The sequence below is a fragment of the Pristiophorus japonicus genome, chromosome 10 (genome assembly GCF_044704955.1).
Source record: "Pristiophorus japonicus isolate sPriJap1 chromosome 10, sPriJap1.hap1, whole genome shotgun sequence".
Taxonomy (NCBI): domain Eukaryota; kingdom Metazoa; phylum Chordata; class Chondrichthyes; family Pristiophoridae; genus Pristiophorus; species Pristiophorus japonicus.
Window position 1 is genome coordinate 155,325,643 of NC_091986.1, and position 14,299 is coordinate 155,339,941.

The following is a 14,299-nucleotide window of genomic DNA, read 5'->3' on the forward strand; positions in this document are numbered from 1 at the left end:
CAACAACTTTCTGTGGCAGAGAATTCCACAGGTTCACCACTCTCTGGGTGAAGAGGTCGCTCCTCATTTCGGTCCTAAGCGGCTTATCCCTTATCCTTAGACTGTGACCCTTGGTTCTGGACATCCCCAACATTAATAAGAACACAAGAACATAAGAATTAGGAATAGGAGTAGGCCATCTAGCCCCTCGGGCCTGCTCCGCCATTCAACAAGATCATGGCTGATCTGGCCGTGGACTCAGCTCCACTTACCCGCCCGCTCCCCATAACCCTTAATTCCCTTATTGGTTAAAAATCTATCTATCTGTGATTTGAATATATTCAATGAGCTAGCCTCAACTGCTTCCTTCGGCAGAGAATTCCACAGATTCACAATCCTCTGGGAGAAGAAGTTCCTTCTCAACTCAGTTTTAAATTGGCTCCCCTGTATTTTGAGGTTGTGCCCCCTAGTTCTAGTCTCCCCGACCAGTGGAAACAACCTCTCTGCCTCTATCCTGTCTATCCCTTTCATTATTTTAAATGTTTCGAGAAGATCACCCCTCATCCTTCTGAACTCCAACAAGTAAAGACCCAGTCTACTCAATCTATCATCATAAGGTAACCCCCTCATCTCCGGAATCAGCCTCGTGAATCGTCTCTGTACCGCCCCCAAAGCTAGTATATCCTTCCTTAAGAAAGGTGACCAAAACTGCACGCAGTACTCCAGGTGCGGCCTCACCAATACCCTGTACAGTTGCAGCAGGATCTCCTTGCTTTTGTACTCCATCCCTCTCACAATGAAGGCCAACATTCCATTCACCTTCCTGATTACCTGCTGCACCTGCAAATTAACTTTTTGGGATTCATGCACAAGGACCCCCAGGTCCCTCTGCACCGCAGCATGTTGTAATTTCTTGCCATTCAAATAATATTCCCTTTTACTGTTTCCCTCCCCCCCCCCCGAGGTGGATGACCTCACATTTTCCGACATTGTAGCCCATTCGTTTAACCTATCTAAATCTCTCTGCTGCCTCTCTGTGTCTTCTGCACAACCCGCTTTCCCACTAATCTTTGTGTCATCTGCAAATTCTGTTACACGACACTCTGTCCCCTCTACCAGGTCATCTATGTATATTGGAAACAGTTGTGGTCCCAGCACCGATCCCTGCGGCACACCACTAACCACCGATTTGCAACCCGAAAAAGGACCCATTTATCCCGACTCTCTGCTTTCTGCCAGCCAGCCAATTCTCTATCCATGCAGATACATTTCCTCTACGCATACCTTTATCTTCTGCAGTAACCTTTTGTGTGGCACCTTATCGAATGCCTTTTGGAAATCTAAATACACCACATCTATCGGTACACCTCTATCTACCATGCTTGTTATATCCTCAAAGAATTTCAGTAAATTAGTTACACATGATTTCCCCTTCATGAATCCATGTTGCGTCTGCTTGATTGCACTATTCATATCTAGATGTCCCGCTATTTCTTCCTTAATGATAGCTTCTAGCATTTTCACCACTACAGATATTAAACTAACCAGCCTTTAGTTACCTGCCTTTTGTCTGCCCCTTTTTTTTTTAAAAAAAACAGAGGCGTTACATTAGCTGCTTTCCAATCCGCTGGTACCTGCCCAGAGTCCAGAGAATTTTGGTAGATTATAACAAATGCATCTGCTATAACTTCCGCCACCTCTTTTAATACCCTGGGATGCATTTCATCAGGACCAGGGGACTTGTCTACCTTGAGTCCCATTAGCCTGTCCAGCACTACCTCCTAGTGATAGTGATTGTCTCAAGGTCCTCCCTTCCCACATTCCCATGACCAGCAATTTTTGGCATGGTTTTTGCGTTTTCCACTGTGAAGACCGAAGCAAAATAATTGTTTAAGGTCTCAGCCATTTCCACATTTCCAATTATTAAATCCCCCTTCTCATCTTCTAAAGGACCAACATTTACTTTTGTAACTCTTTTCCATTTTATATATCGGTAAAAGCTTTTACTATCTGTTTTTATGTTTTGCGCAAGTTTACTTTCGTAATCTATCTTTCCTTTCTTTATTGCTTTCTTAGTCATTCTTTGCTGTCGTTTAAAATTTTCCCAATCTTCTAGTTTCCCACTAACCTTGGCCACCTTATACGCATTGGTTTTTAATTTGATACTCTCCTTTATTTCCTTGGTTATCCACGGCTGGTTATCCCTTCTCTTACCGCCCTTCTTTTTACTGGAATATATTTTTGTTGAGCACTATGAAAGAGCTCCTTAAAAAGTCCTCCACTGTTTCTCAATTGTGCCACCGTTTAATCTGTGTTCCCAGTCTACTTTAGCCAATTCTGCCCTCATCCCACTGTAGTCCCCTTGTTTAAGTATAGTATGCTCGTTTGAGACACTACGTCCTCGCCCTCAATTTGTATTACAAATTCAACCATACTGTGATCACTCATTCCGAGAGGATCTTTTACTAGGAGATCGTTTAATATTCCTGTCTCATTACACAGGACCAGATCTAAAGATAGCTTGCTCCCTTATAGGTTCTGTAACATACTGTTCGAAGAAACAATCCCGTATGCATTCTATGAATTCCTCCTCCAGGCTACCCCGTGCGATTTGATCAGACCAATCGATATGTAGGTTAAAATCCCCCATGATTACTGCCATTCCTTTTTCACATGCCCCTATTATTCCCCTGATTATTGTCCGCCCCACCGTGAAGTTATTATTTGGGGGCCTATAAACTACGCCCACCAGTGACTTTTTCCCCTTACTATCTCTAATCTCCACCAACAATGATTCAACATTTTGTTCATTAGAGCCAATATCGTCTCTCACAACTTCATTAACAGAGCCACCCCATCTCCCTTCCCCTCTTGTCTATCTTTCCGAATTGTCAGATACCCCTGTATGTTTAATTCCCAATCTTGGCCACCCTGCAACCACGTTTCAGTAATGGCCACCAAATCATACCCATTTGTAATGATTTGTGCCGTCAACTCATTTACTTTGTTTCGAATGCTGCGTGCATTTAGGTAAAGTGTTTTAATATTAGTTTATAAACCATGATTTTTAGTTTTGACCCCTCCTGCAGCCCCTTTATATTCATACATATTGTCCCTTCCCATCACCTTGTGGTTTACACTTACCCCAGTGCTACTCTGCTCTGTTGCCTCCTGCCTTTTGCATTCTTTCTTGGGGTTCTGTTCATCTGAGCTCTCACCCACCCTAACTCGCTCAGAGCCCTCTCCTGGGTTCCCATCCCCCTGCCAAGCTAGTTTAAAGCCCTCCCAACCGTACTATCAAAACCACCCGCGAGAACATTGGTCCCGTCTCTGTTGAGGTGTAACCTGTCCGACTTGTACAGGTCCCACCTACCCCAGAAGCAGTCCCAATTGTTCAAGAAACTAAAGCCCTCCCTCCTACACCAATGGGAGAGTGGAGAGCACCAGTTCCAACTGTCACAGGAGAGAGAGTGGAGAGCACCAGTTCCAACTGTCACAGGAGAGATAGTGGAGAGCACCAGTTCAAACTGTCACAGGACAGAGAGTGGAGAGCACTAGTTCCAACTGTCACAGGACAGAGAGTGGAGAGCACCAGTACCAACTGTCACAGGAGAGTGGAGATCACCAGTTCCAACTGTCGCAGGAGAGAGAGTGGAGAGCACCAGTTCAAACTGTCACAGGACGGGAGAGTGGAGAGCACCAGTTCCAATGTCAAGGACGGGAGAGTGGAGAGCACCAATTCCAACTGTCGCAGGAGAGAGAGTGGAGAGCACCAGTTCCAACTGTCGCAGGAGAGAGAGTGGAAAGCACTAGTTCCAACTGTCGCAGGAGAGAGAGAGGAGAGCACCAGTTCCAACTGTCACAGGATGGGAGAGTGGAGAGCACCAGTTCCAATGTCAAGGACGGGAGAGTGGAAAGCACTAGTTCCAACTGTCGCAGGAGAGAGAGAGGAGAGCACCAGTTCCAACTGTCGCAGGAGAGAGAGTGGAAAGCACTAGTTCCAACTGTCGCAGGAGAGAGAGAGAGGAGAGCACCAGTTCAAACTGTCGCAGGAGAGAGAGTGGAAAGCACTAGTTCCAACTGTCGCAGGAGAGAGAGAGGAGAGCACCAGTTCCAACTGTCGCAGGAGAGAGTGTGCTTTGAGGGAGTGCGCTTTGAGGGAGTGCAGCGAAGGTTCACCAGACTGATTCCCAGGATGGCAGGACTGATATATGAGAGACTAGATCGACTGGACCTGTATTCACTGGAGTTCAGAGGGGATCTCATAGAAACATATAAAATTCTGCCAGGATTGGACAGGTTAGATGCAGGAAGAATGTTCCCGATGTTGGGGGAAGTCCAGAACCAGGGGACACAGTCCAAGGTTAAGGGGTAAGCCATTTAGGACTGAGATGAGGAAAAACTTCTTCACTCAGAGAGAGTTGTTAACCTGTGGAATTCTCTACCGCAGAGAGTTGTCAATGCCAGTTCATTGGATATATTCAAGAGGGAGTTAGATATGGCCCTTACAGCTAAAGGGATCAGGGGGAATGGAGAGAAAGCAGGAAAGGGGTACTGAGGTGAATGATCAGCCATGATCTTATTGAATGGTGGTGCAGGCTCGAAGGGCCGAATGGCTTACTCCTGCACCTGTTTTCTATGTTTCTATGTGACCAGTCTATGTGGGACCTTATCTAACTCTTCTGCCAATTTCCCCTCTGACTTTTCTTGTTACAGACCTCCTTCACTGTTACCTCATCTTTCACCTAGGTATCCTACAATGTTATAGGATTACATAGGATATACGGCACAGAAACAAGCCATTCGGCCCAACTAGTCCATGCCGGTGTTTACTCTCCACCTGAGCCTCCTCTTGTCTTTCCTCATCTACATTTATCAGCATAATTCTCTATTCCCTTCTCCAGCCTCCGCTTAAATGCATCTATACTATTTGTTTCAACCACTCCCTGTGGTAACAAGTTCCATATTCTCACCACTCTTTGGGTAAAGAAGTTTCTTCTGAATTCCCTATTAGATTTCTTGGTGACTATCTTATATTGATGGCCTCTAGTTATGCTCTTTGCCACAAGTGGAAACATTCTCTCTGTATCCACTCTATTAAAACCTTTCATAATTTTAAAGATCTTTATTAGGTCACCCCTCAGCCTTCTTCCCCCCCCCCCCCTTCTTCCCCCCCCCCCCCAAGAGAAAAGAGACCCAGCCCATTCATCTTTTCCTGATATTTATACCTTTGCAATCCTTGTAAATCTTCTCTGCACCCTCTCCAATGCCTCTATAGCCTTTTAATAATATGGCGACCAGAACTGAACATCGTGTGGTCTAACCAAGGTTCGATACAGGTTTAGCATAACTTCCCTACTTTTTAATTCTATACCTCTAGAAATAAACCCTAGTGCTTAGTTTGCTTTTTTATGGACTTGTTAAATCACTAAGAGTTGTGACACAAGTTATGTATTTGTATGGTCTGAGCAGTGACTTCATTAACTTCAGCTTTTAGTTACATCCTCATTTTTAAAACTATTTTAATTTCATACCTGACCCCCTAGGTTTTCCATTTGTCACCATAATGTCAGGTCTCACAGTCATGTATCCCTTGTTTCTTTAATGTCTCAATGTTTCTGTTGCTCAACTGAGACCGTTACATCATAATGCTTCTTCTCTGTGCATGTTTGATATATTTTCACCCCCTTTTTGCTTTTAATATTTCTGTATATCTCCTGTTTTTAAGAATAATATGAACTTGTTGATTGTCCTGCTATGTGTTTCCAATTTTTTTTAAATAAATGATGAATCTTCTGGAAAATCAAACAAGTTGATTTTCATCTTTACATTTAGTGAATGAATTGAGTACAGGTACATTTGAATCATATGTTATGAGTTGTGAAGCTTATAATATTAAAATTAATATGTACATAAGGGATTGGTACATCAGGGTTTGATAACAACACTTCTGTCCAGTAAGATTGCGCAGGTGATTATCGTTGGGAAGAGATTCAGAAATAAATAGAAAAAATACATCTTAAAAAAAAGTCATTCTTTTTTCATCTTCTGTTTCGTTACTATTGCAATGAGGTCTAAAGCAGCTAATGTTCAATTTGCACCAACTTTATTTAATACCAACACACGCCCTGAACATGGCCCTGGATATCTCACATTCAGATAAATTTTGCATAGTGGTATTTATAATACACAAACAATATTAGTTTGGTGGAGGGGAGGGGGGAGGGGGGGGTTGCAGATTTTTTTTTAATGTAGCAAAATGGTTATAACAACAAGTTGCCTTTATATTGCACCTTTAACAGAGCCAAAGGTCCCAAGGTGCTTCACAGGAGCGTTATCAAACAAAACTTGAACCCCCCCGGAGATGTCTGCGCTCCTCAAATTCTGCCCTCTTGAGCATCCCTGATTATAACTGCTCAATCATTGGTGGCTGTGACTTCAGCTGCCTAGACTCCAAGCTCTGGAACTCCCTCCCTAAACCTCTGCACCTCCCTTTCCTTCTTTATGACGCTCCTTAAAACCTACTCTTTGATCAAGTTTTTGGTCATCTGCCGTAATTTCTTATGTGGCTCAGTATCAAATTTAATTGCTTTGTCTTATAACATTCCTGTGAAATGCCTTGGGATGTCCAACTACATTAAAAGGCGCTATATAAATACAAGTTATTGTTGTTGTTGAACCACACAAGAATATATTATAAACAGTTGACCAAAAGCTTAGTCAAAGAAGTAGGTTTTAAGGAGTGTTTCAAAAGGAAGAGCGAGAGAGGTGGAGAGGCAGAGAGATTTAGAGAGAAAATTCCTGAGCTTAAGACCCAGGCAGCTGAAAGTATGGCTGCCAATAGTGGAACGATTAAAATTGGGGATACGCAAAAGACCAAAATTGGAGGAGTGCAGAGTTCTGAGGGTTGCAGGGCTGGAGGCGGTTGCAGATATACTGCAAGTTACATCTCAGTATAGTACAGAAGTGGAAGTAATTAGGGCAATTATCAATATTCATCATCTGGAGCTTTAAGTACTTCTCTCGACCCCTCCAGAGTCTGTAAATTGTCAGACTGTTTGTCCGACATCCAGTTCTGGAGGAGCAAAAATATTTTCCAATTGAATATTGGGAAGACCAAAGCCATTGTTTTCGGCCCCCGCCACAAACTCTATTCCCTAGCCACTGGCTCCATCCCTCTCCCCAACTGCTGTCTGAGGCTGAACTTGACAGTTTGGCACAGTCCCAGCCTGCAAGACCATCAGTTTGCCAGGGCCATTAGAGGGAGCAATGTGCAGCAGCATGCCACTGCAGGGAGCAGCACGTGCTGCTGCAGGAGGGCGATTGGATTTGACATCACCCAAATCAAGGTCGCTGATTGGAGTGTGGGCAGGTACAGCTGGAGTGATGAGGTCGGGGCGGAGGAGCGGTGAGGTCGGGGCGGAGGAGCAGCGATAGAAGGACGTGATCGCGGTCCAGGAGAGGTGTGAGTTCGGGGCTCAGAAGAGGCGTGAGTTCGGGGCCCAGAAGAGGCGAGAGTTCGGGGCCCAGAAGAGGCGAGAGCCCAGGGGCAGCACGGGCCAGCCCACACAACTATATGTGTGCGCTAGGTCCATGCAGCAGAGCTGGTTTTCAGTGGTCTTGGTTAATCCTTGCCACTGGACCAAGACCTAGCTCTGCCAAGCCTGTGTGGTGGCTGGTGTGTAATGGCCGGTGTGTAATGGCCACCACACGTCAAAATAATCCACGCAAAGGCATCTTCCACCCTTCAAGATGTAGTTTAGGACCTGGAATATTAGGTCCTTCATTGAAACACCTGTGAACTCATCCCTTTTTGGCCTGGAAGCAAGTCATCCTTGTTTCGAGGGACTGCCTATGATGACGGTATCATATTTGATCCTGAAATGAGCTTTCAACCACATATTCATAACATAACTAAGACCGCCAATTCCCACCTCCGTAACATTGCCCGTCTCCGCCCTTGTCTCAGCTCATCCATACTGAAGCCCTTCCATGCCTTTGTTACCTTTCGACTTGACTATTCCAACACACTCCTGGCTGGCCTCTCACATTCTACTCTCCGTAAACTAGAGGTGATCCAAAATTCAGCTGCCCGTGTCCTAACACGCACCAAGTTCCTCTCATCCATCACCCCGGTACTCGATGTGCATTGGCTCATATTTAAGCAACATCTCGATTTCAAATCCCTCCATGGCCTCGCTGCCATTCCCCCTCCACCCCCCCCCCAATCTCTAATCTCCTCCAGCCCCACAACCCCACCCATCCACCCCACCCAGAGATGTCTGCGCACCTCTAATTCTGCCCTCTTGAGCATCCCTGATTATAATTGCTCAACCATTGGTGGCCGTGCCTTCTGTTGCCTAGGCCCCAAGCTCTGGAATTCCCTGCCTAAACCTCTCCACCCCTCTTTCCTCCTTCAAGGCGCTTCTTAAAACCTACCTCTTTGACCAAGCTTTTGGTCATCTGCCCTAATTTCTCCTTGTCAAATGCTTTCTCTCAAAAATCCTGTGAAGTGCCTTGGGATATTTCACTACATTAATGGCACAATATAAATACAAGTTGTTGTTGTAGTATAAACTAATAAATTAAATGTTTCATCTCTCAAAAAACACTACCTTTTGTCCATCAGGGTTTTTGAACAGTAATTTAATTACAGATTTTTTTACTACTTCTCCCTCTTCCTGAAGGCATCATCTCATAGGAACTCTTTGCTGGAGTACAGTTCCATAAGCATTTTGCAGTATTTCCCTCTGCATTTGAGAGCCACTGGACATTAAGCATTTGAATGCAGAGGCATCAGTCAAGTTTGATCCTGTCCTCACTCAATATCCACACATATGTGCATTGCCAGCAGAAATGACTCGCTAGTGTGCAGAAGTGGTGACTAGAGGCAAGTACCCTCGAACCCAGAAGTACCAAGACTGACTGCAGCACTGTAGTGTCATCCTTGGAACATCATGGAGCACCCCCCCCAACCTGTGAGAGGATACCACCGCAGGTCAGGAAGATAAAAGAGCATACCACTGCAGCTTCCAGCGCGAGCTGCTACAAGTGTGCGACGCCTTCGAAATGGGCGACTGGGTGATATCATCAAAACCCAGGTCGCCATTTGAAGTGTGGGCAGGAACATCGGCGGGGCCCAGGTACAGCGGAGGGACGGCGAGAGATCGCGGCGGCGGAGGAGCGGCGAGAGATCGTGGCGGAGGTGCAGAGAATGTTTGTGGCGGAGGAGCGGTGATAGATCGTGACAGAGGAGTGGTGAGAAACTGTGCCGGAGGTGTGACAAATGTTTGTGGCGGAGGAGCGGCCTATGAGGGTATGGGGCCCAGAAGAGCCGAAGGCCCAGGGGCAGCATGGGCCAGCCCACACTGATATGTGCACGCACTAGGTCCATGCAGCACAGCAGGTCTCCAGTCGTCCTGGTTAACCCCTGCCACTGGATAAAGACCTAGCTCTGTCAAGCCTATGCAGTGGCTGATGTGCAACCGTCACCACACGTTAAAAAAATCCACACACAGGCATTTCCACCCCTTCAATTGGAGTTCGGGACTGGAATATCAGGTTCTTCATTTAAACATCTGTGAACCCATGTGAAAGCAAGTCATCCTCGTTTGAGGGACCGCCTATGATGATAATGATGAGTGCCACTCCGAGTGAGATCAGGTAGCACAACGAATCTGCGACTTCCTGGTCGGAGAATCGCCTAGTTACTGTCTGAACCAGAAAAATCACAGAAGTTTAACAATTAAAAGGAAGATTTTACATCATCTACACAATTTTCTTCCATTTATCTACTGTAAGTCAAAAGTAGGAGTCGATCTTATTTAGATTTAACAATTAGATCAAAGTCAACAACTTTCTGTTTTGCTCTTTCTTCAAGAAGCTGTTCAAGCTACCATTTTCCAACGCCAATGGAACACGCTTTAAGGCAGTTTTTTTTCTATGTTCCAGTTATTAGAGCAAGTATTTTGAAAAACAACAAAGCAATTCTACAGGTGACGATAATCAGAATCAAAATCGATTCGATCGCAAGTTAAATCTTTTGCTGGCCAGCCTCCTGAGTTTAAGTGAATCAAATGCACAGGGTTGTTACTGTGGCCATCTACAGCCGGACTGAGTGCAAGTTGCTGGGGACCGGGGACCGGGGAGCAGGTCGCTGCCTGCAGATTGTAAACCGTCCATGTGACAGTGACTGGCGCCTCCACCTTTAAAGCCCCGGCCGGTCCCAAGCCTGTGCGCGGCGCCCGGGGAGAGGCTCCTCTCCCGGCTTTGACAGAGAGACCGACACGGTCCGTTCCTCTAGCGCTCGCCTGCTCCAACTCCAGTTCTGCCCCGCCTGTATTAATAGAATGGTTAAATAAAAAGGAACGGCTACAGATCGATGCGTGTGTGTTTATCTTTTACTCACAGATGCATAATTCTACCACGTAAGCGTAGTAAGACCAACAGGCAACGAGCGCGATAAAAATGACAGGGATCCAGCCGACCACCCGCTGACAACACCTCAGAACATGAGACGGCGCCATCTTCCTCCCTCCCCTTATCTGAAGTCATCGCGAACAGCGTCAGCACGCACGGGCACGCCGCCTATGGGCGGGACCTCGGAGGCATCCGTCACCTGGTCTAGTTGCAGGAAAGACTGGCATGGCCGTAGTTCATTGAGTTTTTAAAGTGTTTATACCAGGCAGCTGCCAATCATTCAATATAGTGAACTGGCATGGCCATGGTTCATTTGAGTTTTTAATGTTTTTAGACCTGACAGCTTTCAATCATTGGGACTGATATATTTTGGTTTAAAAACGTATATGTCAAAATAAAGCTTCCATACATTGCAACCGTGACTTCACTTCAAAAGTAGTTAATTGGCTATGGAGACACTTTGTTATGTCCTGAGGTTGTGAACAGCATTATATAAATGCAACTTCTTTTTCTTTCTTCAACATGAAATATGTTGATCATAAATGCCTATCCCGGGAATGAGTTAAATGTTTCAGATTTGCATTTATAATTTCACTGAAAATACCCACCTTTTATTTATATATGATATATTTCTGCACCATGTTGACTCCTGCTGCAATTATATTCTATGGAGGATTCAAAGATTTAGTGGAGAATAAAAACAGAAATTGCTGGAAATACCACAGCAGGTCCATCACCATCTATTTGGAGAAAGGATATGTTTTAACGTTTCTGTGCTGTAAATACTATGTAACTATATGTAACTCATTTATTTGGATTTAATAGGGGATGGTGCTGTTAATGTGCTGAGCTTCTCCCATACATTCACAAATCAAGGAATATAATAAGAACTAATATTTATATAGCGCCTTTCACGACCTCAGGACTTCTCAAAACACTTCACAGCAGCTCACCCAAGCAAAGACATCTTTGTCGGGTTGCAGCGGCCCTCAGGTAACGGCCCGGGTAGAAGGATTGGAGCAGGCTATAGGGGAGTTTGATTGCGACTCCTGTGGAGCTGGAGAAGTACTCCTTATCATCATCATCATCACTGCAACTCCTCCTGGTTCCACAGGCAATGTTTTATCATTTGTCTTTCATCTGCCTCACCCATCGCTGATAAATTTTGAAAACGTGTCCTTTAACAGGCCATCCCACTGTTAAATTGGTAAGCTTTGCGCTCCTTTTTATTACCCAAAAAACACATACAATTTCTACCCTATGCTTTTTTAATTTATGGCATTGTATCAAAAACTTTTCTGAAATCTAGCTGAACCATGTCCATAGAGTTTCCTTTATTCACAAGCTCCGATTCCTTATCAAATAATTCTAATGTGTTTGTCAAGCATGATCATCCTCTTCATAAAGCCATGCTGGCTTGCCCTGATGACTTCAATTACCCTAAGTTTTTTGCATGACCCTTCATCAGGATAGTTTACAAAATTTTATCCACGGCAGACATCAGGCTCACTGTTATGTTATGTTCCCTTCTCTCCAATACATTTAGTAAAATACCTGATTCTAATGATTTCCCAAAGATCCGCACTAGAATGTGACCAATTTTGTCAGCTGTTTTCTTAAGTATCCTTTTGTACTGACCTTCTGGCCCTGAGGTCTTATCCTCATTCATTACCTTCAATATTTCTGTCACTTCCTTATCAGTATTTTAATTATTATTGTGGTGTACGTAGCACACAAATCACTGACTCCACGCGGTCTGGTGTAAATCTAACTACTGTGACCTTCGTCCTTTATTGTTCAGCTCCAGAGTGCCTCTCAGATGTGGTGGTCAGCTTTTTATATTGCCTGTTGCAGGTAATTCCAGGTTTCCCACCACAGCGCCCTCTATGGTGTACCATTGTGCTTACATTACATTTAAGGTACCAGGACGATACACACATCAATACATAACATCACACTTCCCCCGCACCAGGACGCAGGACGACGATACACACATCAATACAAAACATCACACTTGTCCAACGGAAGGCAGGTAGGCATAGACAGTGCATTAGTATGGTACATGTTATCTGGTACATTAACTAGTTATTGACTGGTAACGGATCCCTGATTTCCTTGTTAGCTCTTATAAGAACATAAGAATTAGGAACAGGAGTAGGCCATCTAGCCCCTCGAGCCTGCTCTGCCATTCAAAAAGATCATGGCTGATCTGGCCGTGGACTCAGCTCCACTTACCCGCCCGCTCCCCATAACCTTAATTCCCTTATTGGTTAAAAATCTATCTATCTGTGATTTGAATACATTCAATGAACTAGCCTCAACTGCTTCCTTGGGCAGAGAATTCCACAGATTCACAACCCTCTGGGAGAAGAAATTCCTTCTCAACTCGGTTTTAAATTGGCTCCCCTGTATTTTGAGGCTGTGCCCCCTAGTTCAAGTCTTCCCGACCAGTGGAAACAACCTCTCTGCCTCTATCTTGTCTATCCCTTTCATTATTTTAAATGTTTCTATAAGATCACCTCATCCTTCTGAACTCCAACGAGTAAAGACCTAGTCTACTCAATCTATCATCATAAGGTAACCCCCTCATCTCCGGAATCAGCCTAGAGAATCGTCTCTGTACCCCCTCCAAGGCTAGTATATCCTTCCTTAAGTAAGGTGACCAAAACTGCACGCAGTACTCCAGGTGCAGCCTCACCAATACCCTGCACAGTTGCAGCAGGACCTCCCTGCTTTTGTACTCCATCCCTCTCGCAATGAAGGCCAACATTCCATTCGCCTTCCTGATTACTTGCTGCACCTGCAAACTAACTTTTTGGGATTCATGCACAAGGACCCCCAGGTCCCTCTGCACCGCAGCATGTTGTAATTTCTCCCCATTCAAATAATATTCCTTTTTACTGTTTTTTTTTCCAAGGTGGATGACCTCACATTTTCCGACATTGTATTCCATCTGGCAAACCTTAGCCCATTCGCTTAACCTATCTAAATCTCTTTGCAGCCTCTCTGTGTCCTCTACACAACCCGCTTTCCCACTAATCTTAGCGTCATCTGCAAATTTTGTTACACTACACTCTGTCCCCTCTTCCAGGTCATCTATGTATATTGTAAACAGTTGTGGTCCCAGCACCGATCCCTGTGGCACGCCACTAACCACTGATTTCCAACCTGAAAACGACCCATTTATCCTGATTCTCTACTTTCTGTTAGCCAGCCAATTCTTGATCCATGCTAATACATTTCCTCTGACTCCGCATACATTTATCTTCTGCAGTAACCTTTTGTGTGGCACCTTATCGAATGCCTTTTGGAAATCTAAATACACCACATCCATCGGTACACCTCTATCCACCATGCTGGTTATATCCTCAAAGAATTCCAGTAAATTAGTTAAACATGATTTCCCCTTCATGAATCCATGTTGTGTCTGCTTGATTGCACTATTCCTATCTAGATGTCCCGCTATTTCTTCAAGCATTTTCCCCACTACAGATGTTAAACTAACCGGCCTATAGTTACCTGCCTTTTGTCTGCCCTCTTTTTTAAACAGAGGCATTACATTAGTTGCTTTCCAATCCACTGGTACCTCCCCAGAGTCCAGAGAATTTTGGTAGATTATAACGAATGCATTTGCTATAACTTCCGCCATCTCTTTTAATACCCTGGGATGCATTTCATCAGGACCAGGGGATTTGTCTACCTTGAGTCCCATTAGCCTGTCCAGCACAACCCCCCTCGTGATAGTTATTGTCTCAAGGTCCTCCCTTCCCACATTCCCATGACCAGCAATTTTTGGCATGGTTTTTGTGTCTTCCACTGTGAAGACCGAAGCAAAATAATTGTTTAAGGTCTCAGCCATTTCCACATTTCCCATTACTAAATCCCCCTTCTCATCTTCTAA

General features: G+C 44.7%; 1 protein-coding gene across 1 annotated transcript in view; it reads right to left on the reverse strand.

Annotated features, from left to right (window-relative positions):
- LOC139275146 (palmitoyltransferase ZDHHC20-B-like) overlaps positions 1 to 10,505 on the reverse strand; it is a 143,717-nt gene extending 133,212 nt beyond the window's left edge. The window contains exon 1 of the mRNA XM_070892201.1: positions 10,388 to 10,505. Within this exon, the coding sequence (XP_070748302.1) occupies positions 10,388 to 10,505 (118 nt within the window). The remainder of the gene's footprint in view (positions 1 to 10,387) is intronic.
- Positions 10,506 to 14,299: the final 3,794 nt, after the last annotated feature.